At 43.5% G+C, this 25,531-nt stretch overlaps 2 protein-coding genes across 2 annotated transcripts in view; one reads left to right on the top strand and one right to left on the bottom strand.

Moving 5' to 3' along the window:
* Positions 1–5,059, top strand: part of LOC307234335 (E3 ubiquitin-protein ligase RNF19A-like) — a 39,126-nt gene extending 34,067 nt beyond the window's left edge. Inside the window, exons 6-9 of the mRNA XM_080006018.1 lie at positions 443–595; positions 1,328–1,541; positions 1,892–2,035; positions 2,830–5,059. Of these exons, the coding sequence (XP_079862144.1) occupies positions 443–595; positions 1,328–1,541; positions 1,892–2,035; positions 2,830–3,010 (692 nt within the window). The 3' untranslated portion in view covers positions 3,011–5,059. The remainder of the gene's footprint in view (positions 1–442; positions 596–1,327; positions 1,542–1,891; positions 2,036–2,829) is intronic.
* Positions 5,060–5,164: 105 nt separating this feature from the next.
* spag1b (sperm associated antigen 1b) overlaps positions 5,165–25,531 on the bottom strand; it is a gene marked incomplete at its 5' end in the record, with an annotated part of 23,139 nt that continues 2,772 nt past the window's right edge. Inside the window, 11 exons of the mRNA XM_080004894.1 lie at positions 5,165–6,995; positions 12,450–12,770; positions 13,318–13,479; positions 15,799–15,925; positions 16,768–16,909; positions 18,757–18,896; positions 19,634–19,786; positions 20,529–20,628; positions 22,179–22,655; positions 23,734–23,881; positions 24,880–24,986. Coding sequence (XP_079861020.1) covers positions 6,864–6,995; positions 12,450–12,770; positions 13,318–13,479; positions 15,799–15,925; positions 16,768–16,909; positions 18,757–18,896; positions 19,634–19,786; positions 20,529–20,628; positions 22,179–22,655; positions 23,734–23,881; positions 24,880–24,986 — 2,009 coding nt within the window. The 3' untranslated portion in view covers positions 5,165–6,863. The remainder of the gene's footprint in view (positions 6,996–12,449; positions 12,771–13,317; positions 13,480–15,798; positions 15,926–16,767; positions 16,910–18,756; positions 18,897–19,633; positions 19,787–20,528; positions 20,629–22,178; positions 22,656–23,733; positions 23,882–24,879; positions 24,987–25,531) is intronic.

The raw sequence follows: 25,531 nt of genomic DNA, 5'->3' as shown, positions 1-25,531 counted from the left end.
AATTGCTAGTATATGCAAATCAAATCACTTAAACCATTGAAATAACATTATAGTATGATACTGCTGGTGCCCACAACCCATCCCCTCCTCTCCTGTATGTCTTTTACCGTATTTTTGTGTATACGCGGGGTGAGGCAAAGTATTGAGCGGCCTAGTTCAGTATGCCTCATCAAGAGTGAATAGGGTTCAGGGTTAAGGGTTAAAGGTCCAATATTGAACTGTGAAAATCTGACTTCAAATGGCAGCTCTTTCAACAACCGGATTTTTATGTTCCTTGTGGGGCCAAAATTCTCAAAGGCAGTTGAAATATCACAGGTTGGCATGGATTAAAGCAACAGGGTTGTGCTACATTGTATCGTGATTGTATCCTAGCATGAAACCCATATGGTCTGTGGCATCATATTGCAAGTTAAGTGTACCCCTGCCCTGCCCCTCCCTCCAGGCATCGGAGTTCCTATCATGTTGGCGTATGTGTATGCTGTGGTGCCCATCTCCCTGTGCCGCAGTGGGGGCTGCGGCGTCTCCACCGGCAACGGCAAGGGCGTCCACATCGAGTTCGACGACATGACCGTTGGCAGCGGGGCGTTGGCAACAGGTAAGAACAATGACCAAGTGAAGCTTGCGAGGCCAAGCAAAATGAAGCCCGGCATCCTTCTGTTTTGTTGATGGGCTGCAATTTTCCTTCTCCATCTGCCCCTGGATGGTCACCAGCTAATAGAAGTGTCTGCACTGTCCTCTACCATGTATTCTTCCCTGTATACTCTTGATTATTTTGACTATTGGTTCATGCTTTCAGCATAAATCACTCATTAAAATGCATTACTTAATAAAAAATGCCAAAAATGAAGGTGTATTTGATGATTTGAATTAATTGTTTCTACTACTTTAATTGAATGGTAATGAATTTAATAATATTTACAAACTTTTCCATAAAAAAAAAAAAAAGTTGAAAAAAAAAGTGTGTGTGTGTGTATATATATATATAGATATAGATATAGATATATATAGATATATGCGCTATACATAATATATATTATACATCATCAAGAGTGAATACAGTACTGAAGAAACAATGAGCACATTATGCCCTTCAGGGTTAAGGGTTGAAGTTCCAATTGAACTGTGGAAATTTGACTTCAAATGGCAGCTCTAATGGCCCCTATATATATATATATATATATATATATATATATATATATATATATATATATATTCACTTTTTTTTTTACCCGACAGGCATTCTTGGAGGGTGAAGTTCCCTCATACTCACTCTTGATTTGATTGACTCCCCCATCTTACATCTTCTACATTTTTTGTTTGCGTCCAGACACAACGTCAGTGGCGGACACCAGGAACAACCCCAGCATCAGAGGGGGCAGCGTGGGTGGCCTGACCGGCAGCCTGAGTGCCAGCAGCAGCCACATGGACCGGCTGGGAGCCATCAGGGACAACCTGAGCGAAACAGCCTCCACAACAGCCCTGGCTGGGGCCAGCATCACCGGCAGCCTGTCCGGTAGCGCCATGGTAAATTACCTGCACAGGTAAGCAGACTCTGAAGGCTGTCCAGTCATTGATAGATAGATGGATAGATGGAAGAATGGATGGATGGACATATAGATAGACAGATGGACATATGTATATATAGACGGACGGATAGATAGATAGATAGATAGATAGATAGATAAACAATAAACTAAATGGCAATACTCAATAAACCTAATGATAATAAACAATACAAATAAACAACAACCTCAAATAATCAATATACAAAAACAAACCTACAAAATTAACAATAAACAAGAGTAGATGTAAAAAAAAAATTAATAGGGGTCCAATCAACAGCTCTCGTTCAGTCAGTTGTGGTCTGCCAATGTGCCACTGTGGTTTCCAGACTGGAGGTGCAGGTAGACGTGCAGAAGAAGCGCTGCAGCCTCAGTGGGGAGTCGGCCTCTGTCAGCCTGGGGACAATAGGCGACGACGCTAGCACCAAAGCAATGGCTGGATCCATTCTCAACGCCCACGGGTCCCTGGACAGGTGGGAGAAACCACTAGCCTCAGTTGACGGCTAACTGTCGCACAAATAATTGAATCAAATTGTTTTTGTTTGTTGTACGCCGCTGCCATAGCATACCGGGTTCTGACCAGGTCCATGAGGTGCTTGAAGTGCCGTAATTTCATCTTCAGAAAGTTTAAGTGTATGCCGGAAGACCTTAAAAATAGCGGCCCCCCCCTTTTGTGCCAAAGTTCTTGGAAAGTCCTTGGAAAAAAACAAGATCCTTGAAAACCTCTGATATCTCCCTGGTTCTGCTATTCAAATCATAACGTAATAAAATGTTTCCAGAATGGCTTTTACAACTTAGGTTATGACAGGGAAATATCAATTGAATCCAGCATGGTTAGAAATAGGCACTTATAATAGTAGATGACAATGAGATTATTAATATATATAAATTTAAAAATGTATAAAAGCTATACTAATATACATAATAGACAATTAATACGCTAAGAATATATTATATTTAATGAATTAAAGGTAATATTCAAAATGTATTTGTTTTATGCAAAGTCCTTGGAAATGGAAAAAATAGTGCTTGTAAAAAAAAGTACTTGGAAGTCCTGATTTAATGTTGTAATGCCAAAATGAATTGGAGTATATGAAATAATAAGATAGTTGGTTATGGAAACTCACCCAGTTCACTCACCCATGGGTTTAGAATCCCCCTCAAATTTGGACAGATGTTGATAGTGGGATCTACCGATTTTCTTTATTTCATTTTAATTTTAATTTTTTACAAATAGATCCGTGATCGCTAAGATGTGTTTCTCCAGAGACGGCGGCAGCAGCAGCTGCAGCAGCGTGGAGGTGCAGGTGGACGTGGAGTCCAAGCCTCCCAGGTGCAGGTCTTCGTCCTCGCCCCAGACCCCCCCTCTCAGTGCCACGCCCCCACACAGACACCGCCACTGTCATCATCATCATCGTCATCCTCAGCCTGGTGTCCCCCGCCGCTGAGCCGCAGAGAGAAGGCGGCGACGCCCACCCCGGGCGGCGCCCCACGGACTCCCACATACACACCCAGATCCGAGTAACACCAAAGTGCTGCAAATGGACGCCACATTCTAAAAGACTGGTGAAACTGTCCCTCAACTGTTTTCTTCCCTTCCCGAGGGTCTTCCGGTTTGCGTCTCCTTCGGAAATTTCAACAAGGTTTCACAGCAACGGGTTTGTGTGGCCTGACCATAGCGAGGCGTGTCGGAAATGCAATTAAGGTCGGGGAGGAAAAAAATATTTTGAGAACACTTTGGATGTGAATCCAAAACACTAAAGGAATCTTTATGTTCGAGTTTTACAAATGATTTATGGGAGCAAGGTAATGATATTAAAGAGGACCTATTATGCTGCTTTTCAACAAGTTAATATAGATTTCTGAGGTCCCCAAAACATGGCTTTGAAGTTTTTTGCTGAAAACACCACTCAGATTAGGCATTCTAGCCATTCTAACATGCCCCTATAACCTGGGCTGTTCCTGATGCGCTGTTTCAGTGTGTGTCGCTTTACCCCACTCCGCAATTGCTTGACGCTCTCCTTTACAGTGCTCTTTATGTGTGTTTTTGTTTATATGTCAGTTCACCAATGTTAAGTTTAGCGGTGCGAATCCCACCTACAGCCGCCAAGATCTTCTGATCATAAGATTACAGTGTAAACAGGCCATTACGAATGAACTATTAGCGCGAACCAGTGCTAAACGGCAAAAGAAACACAGCACAATTATTTTTTGAATACTTACATTTCCCTTGTCTGCAGCTTTGTCACGGACAGTTGGTATTGATTCCTCTTTCTTTGAAAAGATTTGTGCTGGTTTGTGCAGCCAACAACAGAGCACTTCTCATGCTTAGCTCGACATAATGCTAGCGGGTCCGGCTAGTGCGAGCCATATCTCCAGCCGTGGTTGGAGATGCACTGTGAGTTTTGCATAATAGGTCCCTTTTGAAAAATATATATCTTTTTTTTTTTTTATTCCCAGTTTGGTTAGTAGTCTTTTTTTGTTTTGCAATCGGAGTTGAGTAAAAATTCAAATAATTTACATTTTTGTATTTCACCCGTGTTTGTACATCATGATAAGCTTTAAAAAGGTTGTTAGCGATTCCAGACCAGGTATATATTTAATGGGAATATAATTTCTTTCCTTCTTCCCCTCTCTCTCTCTCTCTCTCTCTCTCTCTCTCTCTCTCTCTCATCGATCTACGGTGCCTTTCGAGAAGACTTTTTTCTTTTTGGAATGATCCTTCTCTCTTGCCGCTGTGGCTTCGAGACTTTCACGCTGTAAGATCCATGAATGTCCCGTCTGTGCGCACATGCACACGCGCACACACACACACACGCACACACACACACACACACACACACACACAAATACTGTGGTAGACATGGTCAATGAAGACTTTTCAATTGCCTTCCAAAGACAGCACTCAGGCTCTTGTTAAACCTCACTTGCGTGTTTACTTTCAAGTTGTTTTGTGTTCCAGACGTCATGAACGAAACCAAGGAGTACACACACACACACACACACACACACAAAAACTGCTGTTTTGTACTCTGTTACAAATGCTCTGCAAATAAACAGGCCCAAGGCACCTGCACTGTTAACCATCCTTACATTTACGTACCGCGATTCACAAAAGTTATTTTTATTGAGGGGGGGTTATTCTACTTTCTTTTTGTAGCTACTGCTTTCACTCTACTCTATACCTACCAGGTAGGTAAAGGACTTTTTCTTTTTCTTTTTCTTCTAAAATCTTTTTTATAGCGTTTTGATCCAGCTCTGTCCGTTGCTGATTTATCACTCACTTATTAGTTTAGTGGGGAAGGCAGCGGACTGAAGCCCCCTCCCCCCTGCATAACAACAGTTGTTTGGATTTCTTACTTCCTGGTTGATGCTTTCTTTAGTCTTGACCCTTGAACTACAACACTTGTGCCAGGTTTAATTTGTGCATAAAAGCCATGTTATGTATTTGTATATTTGATTGCTCATTTGATTTACGATATGCATGTAGACGCATATCGGAGTAAAATAATAAATAATTTTAAAATAATTGTAGGACTTCTTGTTTGGTGTTCTAGAGGTTATGGAATAACACTGAAACACTCCCATTGCGGTTGTTTTAGTTTTATTTTTTTATTACACAACTCTTGATTTTTGAGAACAATCGTTATAACAGTACGCATTCACAATTCTAACTTGTGAGAAATTTAATTGTACATCCTTCCCAGTGTATTGATAAATAACCTTTTTTTTCCTTTTTATTATTGTGATTCTCCAAAATAACTTTCTTTATATATAACTAATAAGAAATTGAATGGGGGAAAAAAACCAGCCTGTGGAGTATACAGCTGAGTGACCTCTTTACTTTCATTTGCACTTAAATCTATATTAAAAAAACAAAAAGAAATGTAGACTTCAGTGGTAATTTTAGATAACAGCCATTTTTTTTATTGGGTGTATGAATTGGAAAAGTATCTGTCCAGTCATGTGCCTATGTATGTATGTGTGTGTGTGTGTGTGTGTGTGTTGTAATATATTCTTTATTTTTTAACATCTGAATGGAAAGCAGTGGTGCAATGTCTGTTTGCATGAATCCCTGATGCATCAAATGCTTTCACAATAGCTGCAGAACAATGTAAATATACCAGCCACCCCCCGCAGGAAGATTTGAAGATCTGTACACTACAAAATAAAAACCAGGTCAACATCACATCTCAGAAAGATGCTGTGCGGCCTGTTCATATTTGGTAAGTGAAGAAGGGAAAGGGCCAGGAGTTTTCATAACTTCATATGATTTCCTACGGAAAATATATCTTTATGAACTAGTATTTTTACTGTTATTGAAAATGAAGAGCAGAAAATTTCTTTTTAAAATATATATTTATGCAAAAATGACCCATTTCCCCACTGATGACCCCTGTGGCTCCAGTGAGGTAACGCAAAAGAAAAAAAAAATATCTTCTCTCAAGTTGCAAATGCTGCTGGTGTGTAATCAAATGGAATTTACCTTTTTATATATACATACACACATTTTATTAACCTAAATAACTTTCCTGTATTTGTCCCATCCTAGTTTCTAGGAGATACTCCTGGACCAATCCCCGATCTTGAGCGATGGGGCATCAGCAGGCGTGTCCAACATGCAGACTCCACACAGAATGGCCCCTGTCAGGTTCGAACGTCAAACCTTATTGCTGTGAGGTGACGGTGCTAACCACTGAACCACCGCGCTCTGCTTTGTCAGTCATCCCGCCCCATGCACTTTCCTTCAAAAGGCCAATGTTGGGTGATAGACACAAGATGGCAAAACAGTCTTGTGGCTTTCTCCCTCCGTAAAGGACACCGTCGCTATACAACATAATTGACAGCTTTTCTATGTAACACACAGCAACATCATGCATTCATTATTCCCTGCCCGAGACCTCCTCTGTCCTCCCTTAGATCCCATTAGTCCCATTTGGCCCGCAAGGAATCTATGACTTCACAGGAGGGTCATCTAATCTATGCGGGTTATTGTTACAGCAGCAAAATGTTGTGGGGAAAGGATGAACAAAAGAACTGCAATTCATTTTTTTGGGGCTTTTTTTTTGTTGTAGCTGAAAACCTACAATAGTGCCACCGAACCATCTGATCCACCGGATCACACATGAGGTTGAACCGTCTCCGTGGTAATAGCTCCAGTCAGCCAGCCAGCCAGCTTCTTGACCCCAACCCCTGGTGAGCCTGGGGAACTTGTGCTGTTACTTTTGTTCCTTGCATAGATTAGTTGTGTTGTACTGTGTAGCCAGAGCTCATGCAGCAGGGAGCAGGGCCGGGGGGGTATCAGATGTATTTGTTAGCCAGGTTCTGCACATCATTGGCGTTGAAGTTTTCGGCGCTCTCTGTGGCTGAAAGGCGCTCAAACAGCTGAGTCATGTGCCGGCGATCGTCCTTTTCCAGGAGCATCAGAGCCAACTGGGGAAAAACCAGAGAGAGAGGGAGAGTTGGGTGCTCGATAAGGCTATCGATGTTCTTGCAGTGGTGGAAGAAGTGCTCAGGCATTTAACTGAAGTAAAAGTACAAGATACCCTGACACTATTTACCACAATGACGTTTCTACTTCAGCACATAAGAATATATGTCAAGATATGGACCTTGTGAATCAACGCTGAGCGATCCTAAATTAACAATTTGATAGATACAGACACATCTTCTTATTTTGACTTGCTTTTGATATGTATAAATATAAATCCTTAACATTAGTCTTAAATACCACAAAAAAAAGTGATACAACTGTGTTAGAAATGCAGTAGAATGAAAAGTACGGATATTTGCTTTTCAATGTAGTCCAGTAAAACCCAAGTGTCTCTGTGGTGTGGGGATGGGGGGATGGGGGGGTTTGAGCAGCCACACCTGACCTGGATCGAGGTGATTGGGTCGGAGTGGCTGCACACCTGTTGCTCGTTGGTTGGGCTAACGCGCAACATCAAACTTTAAAAGTGCTTCCTTCTGAATAACACATAATTCAACAATGGAAAATAAATCATTAAGAACGAAAAAAAAAAGAATACAGAAAGATTTGTGTCCTTAAAGGACGGGTAAACTATTAAAAATCATCCTGCAACTGATCCAAGCCACTCCTTTTCAAGGCATTAACCCTATTCTGAGATGAAGAAGCCCCCACTTCCTCAGAGGAAGTGGAAGATGGGCCTTTTTACACAGACTGATCACTGGCTGAGCAATTGTCAAGGACAGATCATGTTCTGCAATGATCTGTCCTTGATCATCGCAGAAGATGATTGCAAACCCAGTCGGTCATTGATGCCAAAGTGGCTGGGGTAACTGTCACTCCCGGTAATGTGGTCATATGTCAAGAGTGCACGGGCCGCACCTATGTCACTGGGATCAAATTGATGATGAATGAGCACTTTCTTTCCACTGGTGCCGTACAGTAGCCTCATCGTGCAAACCATGCAGAAACAAGCGCCCAGCTCTCTTAATTTGTGGCACCTAGAGCCATAAGCTGCGTTGCCATTCTTGAGCCGTACCGCAGGTAGCGTGCTAACACCACATCAGCGGTATAGCAATAGAAAGTAGCTCCCTGTTCATTGGATAAAAAAAGAATCGCATTACTCTCATCCCATTGGTAGGTGAAATACCACTTTGCTTCACTGAACATGATTAGATAAACCGCATCAGACATTATTCGCAAGAGATCGACTAACCTGTTCTTTTTTTCAAGAATCACATGTATTGGCTAAAGACGTAAACCATCTAGCTAATAAACACTACTGTGTATTTCCATTTCCATTTTGTGCCAGTGTAGACTCAAGATTGCCCTGCATCATACCCCGTCAGAGAACACAGGCAGGGTAACTATGGTCAAAGCTTGTTTGGTGGGCCAAAATGTTGCTCTAATATCCATCTATGCTCCTAATATTTGGGACAAAGATTTTTATGTTTCACTGACCAACGTTATGCTGGAACTTCGAGTATAAATCTATCATTGGTGCTGATTACAATGCAGTTTTTGGTCATATGATTGACAGATCTGGTGTGTCTGAGCTGAGAGAACAGAAGCTGACTTCGGAAGACCTGAGGGAGTGGGCACAATGTAGGGTTGATAGATCGCTGGAGATTAATGAAGCCGGGGTCAAACATTTCAAATTTTTCTCTGGTAGACACAAACCTTTTCAAGAATTGATTTTATTTTAGTTTCAAAAACCTTATTTGATGATATTGGGAATGTTACTCTTTTACGTATAACCCTCACTGACCATAAAACTGTACCATTGAGGGCCCCTAGATGGTGCTTTAACTTGTCTTTACTTCACAATGATGCATACAACACACAATTTGAGATTGGACTGTGCAAGTTTCAAAAGTGGCACAGTTGATGCACCAAGGATTTTATGGAATGTAGTCAAGGGGTTCATTATAAGTAACACTACTTTATACTGTATACATCCACTCTAAGCAAAACACGAGCACTAAAATTACAAGATCTTGAGATGAGTTTTGCTGGTCTGGATGGAGCTCCAGCACAGTTACAGTGAGTACAGCAAGAACTGGTGAGAAAAGAGATTAACTTGTTTCTTAAACGTAGAGATGAATTCCAGATACATCGGACGAGACAGAATTACAATTTAGAGTATTACAATAAGAGCTCTAGACCAGAGTCATTTACTGGCCTGTTATGACTGAGCGCTGATGAACAGTTTGTTAACATTAAAACTGGAGTCAACAGCACATTCTGTTTTTTTTACGCTAAACTCCATACTGTAGCTCCGTTAAGTAACATCCAAACCTCTGGTCTATCAGTTGGTGAAGCAGTGACACTGGACTCCCACTTGACTAAAGAAGAATAAAGATCCCACTAATTGTCAAAGGCCCCTGTCATCACTTTATTCGGATGTCGAAATTCATGCGAAAGCTCTGGCAGGACCCCTTCAAGATTACATGACCATTGTGACCAAACTGGTTTCATAAGAACCAGACTTGCCTCGGGTAATGTCAGGAGACTGCTTCACATCATTGACTGGGCCTTTAGTATAAGATCACCTGCTGCTGTGCTGTCGCTGGATGCCATGAAGGTTTTTAATAGCCTGGAGTGGTCATATTTATGGTCTGTGCTCACTGCCTTGGGATTCGGTGATCTGTATATTAATATGAAAAAGGTACTGTACTCCAATCTCCCAGCAATCGTCATGACTGGCAAAAACTCGTCTCCCCTGTTCGATGTTGCCAGTGTCTCCAGGCGGGGCTGGCCCCTCAGTCCGTTACTGTTTGCTCTCTTCCTCAGGCCCCTGGCCCAGGGTGTGCGCTGGTCCGTACTGGTCACCCCTATTTTATTCAATGGGACACATCATCACATCTCTTTGTATGCGGATGATGTGGTTCTGCTTGTAGATGTTGCTGCAGGATCAATCCCTCATCTGCTGTACATTTTTGACTGTTTTAGCATTATCTCCGGTTACAAAATTAATTGGAATAAGTCTGCGCTCTTTCCTCTTAACAAAACTATGAGTGTGGTGGTAGTTCCCCCTCCCATTCCTGTAGTGAAACAATTTATGTATCTGGATATTGAAATTTTCCCCTCTCTATTGGCTAGGAAAAAATTACATTTTGAGGATATGTTCAGGAAGGTCTCTTGCAATCTGGAAAGATTAGCTCTGCCAAAATCCCTCGGAGCCCAGGCCTTTTTGGTTAAAATCAACATACTCCAAGTTAATTAACAATACTTCCAAGAATATATATATTTTTTGTTTCGCGCTCCCTATCCTTTAATGGAGAAAGCTTCAGACGGCCCTCTCTTAGTTTGCTTTGCAGGGCAAACCCCCTTGTCTCGAGCTTACTACAATACAGCGTGACAGATAGGATGGTGACCTCGTGCTCTCTCTCTCGGTCGTCCTCAGACGAGCTTCCATCGGCGTCTCCAATCCTTCCGGTTCTCCATACACCCGGCCAGCTCCGAAGAGCTTTCAGCTCCCGCATCCTTCTTCAAGACATCCACATACGTTAACGCTGAACATCCTCGCGATCGATGCCTGTGCGTTGGTTCCCATAGGACCAGCCTGCTGGCCGGGAGCTCCCGATGACTGTGGCAGTGGCCGGCCAGCCTCATCCTCCTAGATGCTACCTTCTTGCTGAGCCTTGGCAGTTGCCCGTACAGGTCCTTGTTGGTAATGTGGATGTTTTGGTCCACATTCAGAACAGCTCGTAGCATTCTGGTGTAGCACCCATCCAGGGACTTCTGCAGGGTGGGTGTCAGGGTCCAGCTTTCACAGCCATACAGGAGGACAGACTCCACAGTGGCGTGGAATAGGTTCAGCTTATGTGTCGAGGGAGATTTGAGCACCACACTCTTGACATACCGTTCAGGGCCGTCCACGCTAGTGCCTTCCTGACCTTAAGGTCCTGTTCTGTGGAGTTCACCCAGGAACCCAAGTATTTGAAGTCATTGACCTCTCGCAGAGCGTTGCCATCTGATGTTGTAATTGGCGGATGGTCCATGTGGAAGTTATAGGTGATTACCTCAGTCTTCTTTGCATTCAGTCTGAGGCCAACCTTAGCACATTCCACCTCCACTCTGTTCGGGATTTCCTGTGCCTGCTCCACGCGGTCAGACACCAGGCAGATGTCATCTGCGTAGTCTAGGTCTGCCAGGGCTACAGCAGAGCTTCCTCTAGACTTCCTTGGTGTAATTGTGAAGCCAAGCTCCTGCTCCCGCCCGTTGATGGCTTTCCTGAGTACGTAGTCCAGAGCTATGATAAAGAGGAAGGGGGCAAGAGTGTCTCCCTGCTGCACCCCTGCTAGGATTTCTAATGTGGAGCTAGTTAGTCAGTTAATTAGGAGCTAATGTGTGCTCCCCAACTTTAAATATTACTACTGGGCCTTCCCGCTGTAACCGCTTAATCTAGATGTCGCTGTTTCATGGTGGACGATGGAGGAAAGCTTGATCCACCCTTTACAATTACGACACCTAGTAAACAGTGCTACTGCCCCATAGTTTCCCAGCTGGTTGTGGTGTGGAGATCAGGGGAAGCTGCATGTAAAATTTCCTCCAAATGGAATGCTTACTCCCCTATATCTAATAATGCTGGGCTTCTAATCAAGGGCCTTCCCATAAATTTTCACAAATGGAGCAATAAGAGGATCCATTACTTGGGCAATGTCTGGTGATGACTGGTTACATTCCTTTCAGAACTTAGGTAATCAATTTGATCCACCCTCTGAACAAGGTTATAAATGGCATTAGGAGCACAAGGAGTTTGGTTTCCACAGTGTAGATTTTTTTTGGAAAAAATACAAACCTTTGGCTGTTGACAGAATGTGGAGGGCAGATATGCCGAATTTGGATTCAAAGTTTGATTGGGGTACTGGGCCTGGCATAGAGGAACCCGACCACCAACAGATTAATTTAAATTTTGTATACAGAACCTATTAACGCTACGCAAACAATGCAGTATGAGAATTACTAATTATCCCAACTGCATGTTATGTTCATGAAACACTTCTGGCACCTTCTTTCACATGATTTGGGAATGCCCTGGTGTGTACCTTTGTTGGGAAATGGTGGCCTCTAAGTTCTCACAATTTAAATAATTTGATCACAAAAATTAAATGTTATGCGACTGTTATTGCAAACAAAGAAAACAAAAGAATACACTTTTTTTTCCCCACACTATTTTTTTAAGGCTTAAACGTTTGCCCCATTGGACTGCATTTGAGCACTGTGTTCTCACTGTGCTCAAATGCAGTAGCGCTGCATGCAGTAACGCTGCAGCAGAGTGCTGAGCTTCTCGATCGTAAAGCGTTCAGTGATGTTCCGCTTGTCATCAACGATGGGAAACAACTGGGTTGAGTCTTGAATCTAGACTTATGGTGATGAGTGTGCAGGGAAGACGTAAAGAGGAAGCCACGCCTTACCGAGAACCGGTCGGCGGTGTGCAGATGGCTGAGGTGCTTGTAAACCAGGCCGGGGTCACGCTCCACCATGTGAGAGTCCAGGGCCTGCATAATGAAGCTCAGCGTGTGTCCATCCAGCTGGGTGCTCAGAAGCCCCACCAGCTGCTCGGGGTCCGTGGCGGCTAACAGGTCAGCGCAGGCCTGCACACTGCCATGCGACCGCGCCGCGTTCAGGGTCTGACCAAACTCGTAGGCATTGGCGGGCCGCAGGTTGATGGACACGCTCTCCCCCGTGTGTGACGGAGAGGAAGTCTCGGTCTTCTGATCATCTCCCCCTTCCACCTGGCAGAGGAGAGACTGAGGTTACAAAGCCATAGGTTTCATAGGGGAGAAAGGCTCCTGCTTTATGCTGGTTCTTGGTTGAAGTTCCTACTTCCAGCTTCACCTTTCCTTTTGCAGGTTTTAGCTAGTACCAATTCTAGAACATTATTAGGTCACACGAAGAGGTTCGGACAAATTAAAGGATTTGTTGCATTGTTGCAGTCATCTGAAGCTGAATTGGAATCATTAAAAAAAAAACCTTTATTATATACCAGTATATCTATGTGCCTATATAGCATATTTTAAATACACTATAGTAATAATATCAACAATATATATTAATAAATAATAATAACATTTCCAATGTGGTCTTGTGGGGCACACCAGGGTATGAAATTCAAATTGGGAAGGAGATCAAGCATTATTCACATGGGATCAATGGACCATTACCCAGCCTAGAACTGATCCTCAAGTTCCTCCGAAGAGTTTCTCGTCTCCAGACTAGCTAAGGCTGACATTTAATGAATCATGAGTAGCTCCCAAAAAAAAACGCCTGGTCGCTCGGTACCTCCATGATGGGGACGGTCCTCCTGGGTTTGGCCAAGGAGGTGGCCTCGGCCAGGCTCTGGCGGAGCAGCACGGTCACCTCCTCAAGCTCCCGCTCAGCTTCCTGCACATTGGGGTCCTGCTGCAGCACCTCCTGGAGGTCAGAGCTGCACGCCAGGTAGTCCTGTCGGGTCAGAGGAGGACACACACATAAACAACAACTTGTGATGTTGTGATTTTATTTCTATGTAGATTGACGAGAAAGCTGGGAGACTTCCAACAGGCTCTAACACGGTGCATTATTAAAGGACACCTCCAGCAAATTTCACTTCCCCGTGTAATTTTCTCCAAACTCGTAATTAGGGTCCCACATAAGCAACATTGAGGCAACCAGCAATAAGCAAGCCAGATTCTCACATACACTTGGCTTGGTGTCCCTAGTGACAATATCAAAGAGCAAGTGTTTACAACCCCCGTCTTTTGTGTCTCTGTGCTGGAGGTCCCTGAACCTGCAACTTGGGTGGGGTGTGGTAGGCGAAACTGCCACACCTTAATTCTGCCACAGCACAATTTTCACAATAAAATAATCCCATGGCACACCACTATCCTGTTTACCACTAAAAAAAAATGTTTTTTTAAAAACTCACAAACCCATGATGTAAGACTTGTGAACGATTCGCTGGTAGTCTACAACTCGTTTAAATGATTGGGGAGTTGGAGTGACTCTGGCACCAGAGTGGGTGAGCGACTGAATCTTTGACTCACAAACTGAAAACAATTACTGAAGAGTAATTTGAAGTCCAAGGCCAAAAAAGCCCACTGCATTTGACGTAAAACACATCACATGTGACTGATTTACACCTTGCATTCCACCAAAATAAATATTTTTGGCAGAATTCAATACATTTTTCTGAGAATTCCATTCACAACACAGAGCATAACCGACTCTTCATTACAACAACTGAATCAAATGAATGAAGAATTTGAGAATCAAATCATTTAACTCAGTGACTCATCGAGAGCCGAATCATAAACAAAGGAACTGAATCAGGGAGTCAAACCTTTCATCACTACTAATAGTTCTCGCTTTCAGTGAAACGCAAACTTGTTCAAATGGACTCAGGGCTGCTATTCTGGCTTGAACTGGTAAATGAGATGAATTAGTTCGGCCTGGCAATTTGGATCTTGCAGCCACTGATGTCAAAGGAATAATGTTCCTACCTATGGATGGGGACCAAAACCTGGTTCTTTTTATAGTTTAGACTACAAGATTTTCGCCTGATTTTTCACACGTGACAGGTTTTTGGAGATAGCCGAGCAATGTCCCATATCAGAGGCAAATCATAGGGCGCTCCTGTGAGCAATGAGCGTGTGAACTGTTCACAACGCGATCCGGCTGCTTGCCGAGTGCTCGCTGACACTGGCGAGATATCAAGCAGGTTTAATATCTGGTTGTGTCGGGCTCAACTCGGGAGTGACAACACGCTACAGCCAATGAGAGCAGACACGGGGGGAGGGGAGGAGTCGAGAAGGACAGACAGGGAGACGGGAGTGCACGGAGCAGCAGCCACAAACACAGCATACCTATTTTACTTTTCTTCTCTAATATATTTCTTATTTGAATTCTGCTTTTATTCATTTTTTTACAGTGATCGAGAATCTAATAAAAACTAAAAAATCCTGTCCCGCCCATGGAGTTGCGTAATTTCCGGTGTCACTTCTAGCATGTGTTTTCAGGACAAAACATGGTTTGGCGACCCGACAGACTCATCAGGGATTCCACCTGGTGAAAGATCTTGTAATGTGTGACCCACCTGTCACCAAGCAGTCATGTAGTGTGCAAACCACAAGACTGCAAGATTCCCGATCACAAGACAGAAAGTTGTGTAGAGTGAACAGTGCTGTAGCAGTGCTGTAGCGTGCAGCGATCTGATGACTTTGAAAGTCGTGTAGTGTGCCTATGGCATTCGTTTGTTTGTGCTCTTATGTTTTTTTATTATTTCGTAATAAATATAGCTGTTTTCATTTGCTCATTTTGGGTTTGTCGGTGGTTAACTCAAGTTTTGTGTACAATACAAAAATTCCGACACTTTTCCAACCAACCAACCAGATGACTGAATACAAAACAGGTGGCTACAATCGCCAGTCGCTACATTGTTTATTTATTGATTGATATATTTTCAATTAAACTGTAGGACATGGATCCGGGATCAGTTTTCCCCTCTGCCATTGCAAAAAAATGAAACTGACCTAAGATCAGCGTTTAGGGCTAGGCTCACCTCACGCCTTTTGACACTTTAATTTGTTAAAACATTACTTGTTGCTTTTACAAATGTACGGCTGTGACTGTGGAGTCAATCTACAGCCATGAGGATGGGGAAAAAAAAAACCTTCAACAAGCTCAGACATGCAAAAAAAAAATATATATATATATATATATATATATTATAATTTGAAAGTTGTTTTTAAGCAAAAAAAAAAAAAAAAAGTATATCTGGGTCACCTTCAGGCCTTTGTTGGCCATAGCTCGTCTGTAGAAGGCTTTTTTATTAGTCGGCTCCAATCCCAAGGCTGCATCACAGTCCTGCTTAGCCTCAGAAAACCTGTCCAGCTTCAGATAGCACAGGGCTCTGGAACACACACACACACACACACACACACACACACACACACACACACACACACACACACACACACACACACACACACACACACACACACACACACACACACACACACACACACACACACACAAACACAGGGGTTAATGTTCTCTTAATATCTAAATGTTATTCCCGCTGATGGTTAATTCAGTAGGCTTAATTAAAAAAAACATCCTCCGATCCCGTAATCCGTGTGTGTGAAAAGAATGGTTCAAAATTGTATAATTGCTTCTTGAATACGTTGAGTCATTCATCTCTCCTGTGTGATGTGTCTAGACAGGTGCATGAGGCAGAACAGGGGTGTTGGATTTGCATTGCTGTGGCTGTGCACACATGCTCTTACAGCACACGCACGCACACACGCACCACACTGCAGTGTTTTGCTTCCTCTGCAACACAGTCCACAATCTACCTGGAAGTACAGAGAATAAGAAGAAAGAGGGCAGGGTGGAATTGAAGTGATAGATAGATAGATAGATAGATAGAACAAATTATAGAGAGATAGACAAGAAATAAAGACAGAAAGATACTGAGCCAGAAAAAGGTGAGACAAAAAGAAGTGAGAAAGAAAGATAGGGAGAAAAAAAGATTCTGATGAAATGTGATCAATAGATGAAAAGATAGATAGAAAGAAAGACCTACAACATAGTGCAGAAACATAGTGAGATATATAGACACAGCAATGTTGGGAGAGCGAAAGATGGGAAGAAAAACTGAAAAACATAGATAAAAGATAGAGAGAACAAAAAAAAGACAGTGGATAGACAGACGGAAGAAGAAATAAACGGCCTCGGGGGAGTGTCACTGACCGGTTGGTGTAGATTGCACATTCCTGGGGCTTCAGCTGAAGGCACTCGGTGTATTTCCCCAGAGCGTCCTGGAACTGGCCCTTCTTCACAAACTCATTCCCTTCCAGTTTCAGAGACGTGAAGCGTACTTCCGCTTTCTTCGCTGAAAAGAGAAGTGAAGCAAAACGGATCAGCCATTTCAGAACTATGTCGAATGAATGCATTCAATATCGTTATTATCAATACATATAGATCAATGTCACGCCATTGGTGTCCTCCCTCCCACCCCCCACCCAAACTGCAAGAACAAACCAGAAGTCCACTCATTCCTATGGAGAGTCGGATTCCACGCGCAGAAAGTCGTGACGCACTGCGGTGCAGAATTTCTACATCAGATCGAGGCTCCAGAATGCGTTAAAATTTCCACATTTCCACTCTGATGCTACGACCAGAAGTGGCGTTGGCCACTTTTTTTTTTAACTGGACTTAAAACTAAGGAAATAAGTCACATATATATAAAATGATTATGTAACATTAACGGTGGATGTAACCTTATTTACTATCAATAAATAAATTTTAATATAATTGAATTGTGTGTGGTTTTTTTTCGCACTTTGCAAACATTATATAAAGGGGGTTGTAAATTTTCATATATGGAAAATTATAAATGTCCAGCTGGGCAAACTACTTAATAAAATGACATATTTTGGGATGTGAAACCCAGGCGCGATTCATCCGAAGGCTACTAGGGGAGGAATCCGACGGTCGGACGTGTTTTCGGATTCTGTGTGATGCAAGCTTCAGAGAAAAATAAAAAGGAAGACATTGAATGAAAGACACAAGTTGTAAAAGTTATACGGGCGACTCGATTTGGTGGTTGCCTGGCAACACAACGGAAGATAAATGCCAATCAAAGCCTCGTGTTTTTCATGTTTCACCAGAAAAAAGACCATTTTCAGCAAAGCGATTTTGTGTTTCGAACTAAAGGCAGCTAGACTTGCCTTTAGTTAAAGGCGACGGATAGGACATAGAACGGCAAGTTTAAAGAGATGCTTGCAAAAAGCTGTGCATCAATCTCCCTTTCTCTTTCCCTGAGAAAAGCTTGCAGCGGAGGCTGGCTTATATTGGCAGGACAGCTACCAAGAAATTCAAGGCAGCTAGACCTCCGAGCTGAAAATCGTCAGCCATCAGTCAAGGTTGCGGAGGTAGAGTTTGCGACTGATCGATGCGCTCCAAAATGTTTCCAGTAGAAAAAGCGAAAGAAATACAGCATCCCCTGTTCTTCCATTAGTCAATAGCTGCTGCTGCTACAGCGCAGGATGAGGGCTTTGGGGAAGAGAGGGGACCTGCATGGTCAGCGAGCAGGCGTTAGAGGGATGGAGTGAGTGAGTGTGAGTGAGTGAAACGGAATTTAAAATTGAAAATTGAAAATAATAACAATTATGAAAGAGAGAGCGAGAGAGAGACCGAGACAGAGACCGAGACCGAGACAGAGAGAGTACTGCAGTGGCGCCATCTCAGAGCCAACAACAACCCGAAGGAGATTTCTCCACTTCAGCAATGTTTGCGACCATCAAGGGCGCCGTTGTTTTTTTATCTGAGCGAAGTCACGGTGACGTCGCCGTCATCAGGGCATGGAAATAAGATAGGACGCGCATCGGCAACTCTGAGTGCGAGATCAGATCGGCGGGGAGATTACAGAGAAATGCAGAAATGCTTTCCAAGCTAGACTTCCTCATGACTTGCAACAAGGAGGAACCCCTGAATGATAAAATTAAAAGATTTTGTCATAAAAAAACTGATAATTGTTTTTGATAAAAAGCATTTAGCATATTTGGCCAATGCATATACGGTATATGTTTGGCACAACTTTGGGCCAATGTATCTATGCTCTACATTGGTTAAATGCCAGATTGGGTCAAGGTGGGTCAAGGGTCAAGTCAAGTACTTTTTTCCTGTACAAACAAAAACATGACTATCCAAGATGCACCCTGTAATACCCAAACACACCTGCGTCCCTGGCTGCCTTCTCAGTGCGGGCCAGTGGCGCCTCCACGCGGTGCCGCTGGGAGGACATCGGCACCAGGGGAATCGCTGGCAGGTTCTCTCTCCACTCGGGGCCGTCCTGCTCTATCAGGAGCCGTGTGATCCTGGGCAAGGAGGAAGATGATATATATATATGAAATGAGATACATAAAACATGTACCGTATATACTGTATATACATATACAGTGTGTTGCTATGGTTGATACAGTGATCACAACGCGGCCACACAGAGCGAAACCTTCAGAATACAAGAAAATCTACTTTGGCATGAGTGGGCAGTGGGTTAGGTTTACTTTCAGACATTGATGCAGTGTTGGGGGAGCATCAGCTTCACATAGAGACGGTTGTCACAGGGTGGGTGCGATATTTGAGGCACACAAAGGTGCTCTGTGTGGCGGTGCGTTTCAATTGCCGATTCCTGTGTATCCCCCCGGTGCTCCTGTGCAGAGTTTTCCCAGGTGAGTTCCCTCATTACGTAACCGAGACAGGACACAAAGTCAGCAGCCGTAAATAGCTGCCAATTCGGAGCGGCGTGTCGACGCCAGCTAAATCTAGTTGAACTGCTAATTAGACATGTTTGTCTGTGTGTGGGGCTTACGTGTTTGAGCTTAATCTCAATCTTTGACTGTTTCTCTGACGATCTAGCCATATGAAAAAGAAAATAACCAAAATATGAAAAATATAGTTGACAAATCTCTGTTGTGGAATCTCTGCTCTCACGATTTACCCTTGCAAGATAAAACACTTCTATTATCTCCTCGTCGGCATGTTTAAAGAGGCCCAAAGGTATCTGTGGGGGACACTGAAGTTTGAGAAGGCGTTTAGGAGTTCCTTCGGGTACCTGTCGACACTGTCATGTGCTGCCTGCACGCCATTGTCTATCTGCAAGACCGTCTTGTAATCCACATAGGCCTTGCGGTAGCGCTCCAGAGAGTCATAAGCCATTGCCCGTCGCAGGAGTGGCTTGAGGGAGAAGGGTTGCAGCTCCAAGGCCCTGGTAGGTGGAGGAGGGGTATTAATAGACGTGACGTAAGAAGGGCAGAGTAGGGGAAGGCAAAGATCAAACAGTGGAGCTCGACCTTTAGTCATTGTATATAAACTAAAGTGGTATCTGCCTGTGTTTACGTTGGAATATTGTGCATGGAAAGAGTTTTGAGTGACGAGGAGACAGCTTGAATATGGACCTGTGTGTGTGTGTGTGTGTGTGTGTGTGTGTGTGTGTGTGTGTGTGTGTGTGTGTGTGTGTGTGTGTGTGTGTGTGTGTGTGTGTGTGTGTGTGTGTGTGTGTGTGTGTGTGTGTGTGTGTGTGTGTTGTGTGTGTTCATGTCTTTTGTCCCACTGCCTAATCCCGCTGCATTAGCGTTGCCGACATGAGTCATGCAACGTGTTCAAAACCAGTCCCCTCAAAAAGTTGTTCATAGTACCATATTTTGCATAAACAAATTAAGATCTTTTCCTTGTGTACATGATGTGTGGCAAACCGTCGATTCAATGCAGTAAATCTCTTATATAAATAAATCGCTAACCAGAGGTTTACTGGGGGGTTGTGGGCCGCTGTTTGCAGCTTCTTTAGCCATTTGAAGTCAGGAAATACAACTGCATCCCCTCCCCTACCGCTCATTTTTGCAAAACACAATGCTGTTGAGGAGGAATGCATTGTGTTTGTATGGGAACTTTCTCATAGGTTCTGATGTTGAGATTCACCAGTTTCCCACACTGAGCTCTAGCTCTCTTACTTCGTGCAGTCCTGTATGCATTCTTGACTGTTGCCATCTTTGAGGTAACAGGCTGCTCGGTTTGAGTGCAGAATGGACAGATCCTCAGGACTGTCAATGCCTGTTGACATAAAGTTTTAAATGAAGTCACAAGCACAATGATTGAGACTTTGGAGTTTCAAACACAAGACACCGATTTCGACTGCAGTAGTGAGTTGGTGTATGTATGTTATTCTATTAACACGAAATACACTCAACACTCTATTTGACCTCACAGAAAAGACCTGATGCTGGAGATGCTGTACGCAGCTTCTTTTGGACTTTCACAGTGACAAGAAGTGAACTGTTGCCAAGGTTCCAACAATAAATGTCATCTCTGGTGCACCAATATTCTACCAGAAGTACAGTATTTGTTCACCAAACCTCTGATGTCTTAGCTATGGGCTATGACCTGACACGGCAGAAGAGTGCTGCTTACTTTAGTATGTGAGTAAAAGGAACAACATCTTCTCGGTCACACATCGTCACAGCCTCATCGTCACCTTTCATGACGACCGCGCATAGCGACTTTCATCGGTGGCTTGCCTTCACGCTGTATTGTGGGATATGCTTGCCAGCGTAATGTCCAGTGTTTGCCTACTATGATGTTTCTCCGGATGTAGGGAGATACACAAATATACTTCCTGGTACTCTTTGCATAGTATTTGAGCATACAATTGTTTCTGACATATTAAAGACTAATTTGATGCGGTTGACCTCTCAAATTCTGGTGTGCCAGAGGCTTTACGATGATGTCGGCTAAAGTAGGTGAAAGGGTTACAACTAAAGAGAGAAATCTCTTGTTTTGAATTGCATGCAGTCCCTGCAAGGGACTACAGCAGGCAGTGAGTGTTTTATGCTAATAGGCCTACAATGTGCTGACCGATTGGAGGGGGCAAGAGAGACAGAGAGAGAGATGGGATTTGTGTGTGTCAATCTATCACAAGCCTCTCTTTCTCTCATTCACTAACTCTCTCTTCATGAGATTTACAGCTGCGGTCTCACAGATTCAATTCCACAGTGAGTGGTTTGCGAATCACATGACCCGCAGAGACCTGAGCTGAGAGGCTTATCTCATGGCCGGGGCACAGACAGACGCGCCGTCGTCCTTACGCACGGCACCACACATTGCCCTGAGAGTCCAGCTCAGCAGTGTGTCCACTCACAAAACAATGGGTTCTGACCTGTTTACTAACTTTATTTCATTTGCACGCTTCATCACCACCTTGGACTGATTTCGTCTTCAGCCTGGAAGTGCCAACAATTGTATTTGTACTGCGAAGCTGCGCACTGTGATTGGGCAATGCAATATAAAAGAAAATGGAACACTTTATTGTAAGGTCCTTAAATATAAAACAGTGTTGGGCCAATGCAGGAAACCAGTTTGAAGGCCGGTGATGATGATGAAACACCATAAAACAACACCTATGGCCTACACCACTATGGTGGTGGGTCGCACTGGGACGTGTAAACTCCAGGGTAAGCTGTGAGTCTTGCTGTCGTGTAGCGTATTCAAAGCGAGCAGAAGTGAGTAGTTCAGAATGTTAAAAAAATTCACTTTTGACACAATCTTTGGAACTCTGGCATAACTAACTAACCAACTATTATATGTTATAAGCACGTAAAGTCTACCTGAGTCTGTGAAGCCAGTGATGGCCTTAGAGTATTTCTCCAGGGCGTCGGAGAATTGTCCGTTCTTAAAGAACAGGTTCCCCTCGTTCTTCAACCGGGCCAGTGGTGGGGGCAGGGCTCCAGAGGGGGCGTCCAGGTTGACGTTCCTCCCTCCGCTGTTGACGTCTCCTCCCGTCGGCGCCCCCCAGGAGCTGCTGCCGCCGCTGCTTTTATCCGCCTGCTTTGCCGAGGCTGTGGAGCCCCTCTTGTTTGTTCCGTTGGCCACCTTTCCTGGAGACTCATGCGGCACTCTGTACTTGTCTGAGCTACCCCCCCAGCTCCTCCGGTGTCCCTGGGAGGTGCCGGGCTCGGCGTGCGGACCCCCAGCATCCCCCCGACCGTGGGGTTTTTTCTGAGCGTTGCCCATGTCTCCCCTTTCGGCAGGAGAAGCCCGGCTCTCCTCCCCTCCGGCAGGCTGTCTTGGTTCGACCGGACAAGCTTGAAAAGGAGAGGGAGGGAGGGAGGGAGGGAAAAGGGGAGGGGGGCAAAGCGAGAGAGCGAGCGAGAGACAAAGAGAAATAGAAGAGAGAGAGAGAGAGCGCGACCGAGAGGGTGTGAATGAGAGACACAGAGACACACCCACAGGATGCAGTCAGTGGTTACATCACAGTGGGGGAGGGTTGGACACACACAACACAGGGAAGGGGAAGTTCCAGGAAGTGCAGCCTCTCCTGACAGTGAACTGCAAAGGCGCTGTGGGCTTGGGGGGTGGGGTGAAGAACCCACACTATGCAACATCATGTGACTACATGGGGCAGGGGGCGGGGGGGTCCTCTCCAGTAGCGAGAGAGATGTAGGGATTTGTTAGAGTAAAACAGTCTTCCTCACATGCTCAACACACACCTCTAGCAATGAGCGATTTCACTGATTAGAGGGAAAATCAGTTGGAGCTTAAAGGAGGGAACTGAAGTCCAAATCCTCACATCAGAAAGAATAGAAATGACTTTATCTACATATAGTATGACGGGGCCAGTTCTGTTTCCTCATTCAGCAAACCTCACACACGGCGACACAAAGCAAGTATGCAACTCTGTCTCCGCGTGACGATTTAAGTCACTAGGGCTATTCGTCTGCATTTAGTTACATTGCCAATTCACTTATTTTTCCCGTGTGAAAGAAAATATGTATGTAATATCCCAGGCTGTTTACAAAACTACAGCAGTTTGACCGAAATAAGAGTGAAAAAGTTGTGATTGGCAATGGTTGGGACTACGGGGAAAACTGCCTTTTTATTGGAGGACATTTTAGTCTAATGCGTGTCTTTTTTTCTTTCATTTATAACTAATTTATCTTGTTCAACAAGTGATGGGCGGGACACATTCGGTCCCCAGGCCACCAGTTGAACAGCTCAGATTTAAGGGACATGTAAAACGGTAAAACAGAATCGAATTAGAAAACACATTAAATCTAGATGTACAGTTGGTTCGACTCCTAATCACAAGTGAACTCGATGTAAGTGCATTTGTTTTAAAGTAATGTCTAAAGGAGTACGGCAATGGTGTCCAGAGGGCCTCACTCTCATTCTGTTCTGCCTTCTCTTCATCTTCATCGTTGTCATTGCCCTCCTCCTCCTCGATTTCTTGAATGAGAATTTTCTTGCCTTTTTTGTGCTGCTTCTCCAGTTGGCCTTCCCTCCTCTTATTGTCAATTTCAGTCAAAAGTTTCTAAAAGAAAAAAAAACAACAAAGAAAATAAAAAACAAACACATTGGAAATGTAATGTTATTAATCATAAACAAAATTCTCTAACCTCAAACAAATCGATATTTTCAAATAAGACAATTAATGTCTACTTGTGTAGAAAGTGATGTTTGGCGGATAAAAATCAAGTAACTAACCCAGTGATACATCAGAACAAGCTCAAGTTTCACACTGAAAATAAAAACTATTAGTTGTGATGTAAGGTTTGACTCTTTTTTGAGATTTGGTTATTCAAGATTCACTAAAGAGTAAAGACTTGTTACATTTTCTGACTCTTCGTTTGTTTGACTCAGTTGGTGTAGCGCACAGTGAATGAGGGAGCACTCCTGGTGAACAATGAACTGAGAGTCTGAAGAGTCGGTTTTTCTCTGAGTTGTGATTGGAATTCTCCAAACAATCATTTAATTCTTTCAAAATAACTCATTTTGGTGGAATGCAAAAAGTATATCAGTCATATTCAATATGAATTATGCCAAATACCTAGAACTTTATTTGCCTTGGACTTTAATTCAGTCCTCAGTTTTAAAGTTTTATTTATATTTTTTGAGTTTTTAAGTCAAAGAATCGCTTGCCCGCTTTTTTTTCAGAGTGACTCTGGAGTCCCAACTCATCTAAAAGATTTGTTCGCTAGTCTTGCATCACTATTAGTAGGCCATAATAATAACGCAGTTCTAGGGGGTTTGTGACATTTTTAGTGGTTAATAGGATAGTGGTGTGGTGTAGGATTATTTTATTGTAAAAAGTGTGTCGTGGCCTACAATGTCATCAGATTACTTTATCTTCTTCCACCAGATGAAGATCTGAACACATTTGAGGTCCAATTAATGCAAAAATTCAGAAAATTCCAAAAGGTTCACAAATTTGTACGACCGCTGTGTCTAAAACTGTCAAAACCATATCAACATATGGGATGGGATCTGCTTCTAACATTTATGGGCCGAGTCAGAATTGAAAGCACATACGGCGGCAACGGCATTCTGTGGCTCTTCAACCAGCACGGTCCTCAGGTCTTCCACAGCCATTTGGAAGTTGCCCAGTTGTTTGTGGACGGTGGCGCGGCGCAGCAGGGCTAGAGATAGGAAACAGATAGCGGTTATGGTAGGATCACACCACCAGCGTACATGCGCTGCAAAGCGACACGCTGCTATGTCACAGGCTGCAATGCCACAGGCTGAAATGCATTTCAAACGGAGCTCAGCTTCATCCAGCTGCAGGTGGCGGGGCAACAACCAGCGACCAGCTGACAGCTTCATGGTGACAAAAGAACGGAATGGGTTTGAACTTTATGCTAATGAGCAGCGCTGAGTGCCGGGCGATAGCAAATAGGAAGGAAGTTACGGTGTGAGTCGCAATGGCGCTGATCTTTGAAAAATGGATGCCTGGACACATGATCAGGGTTTTTTTGTTTTTTTTGTTTTATGAAAAATGTCTCTTAAACTATGAATAAAATAAGCAACACGTCATTTTTATGTTTCTCCAATAAGGACGATTCTTTGTTTTAAGGGATGGATGGCAAGATTATTTATGAAATATTTTTGAGAGGTAATTTATTTTGCTAAGTAAACAGCTCCACCATTTTAATTGTTTTCTTAAGTACACACGGCACCCACAATC

Source organism: Zeus faber (assembly GCF_960531495.2).
Source record: "Zeus faber genome assembly, chromosome: 8".
NCBI classification, from domain to species: domain Eukaryota; kingdom Metazoa; phylum Chordata; class Actinopteri; order Zeiformes; family Zeidae; genus Zeus; species Zeus faber.
The sequence above is the reverse complement of the archived record's forward strand: the minus strand, read 5'-3'. Positions and strand labels throughout refer to the sequence as shown.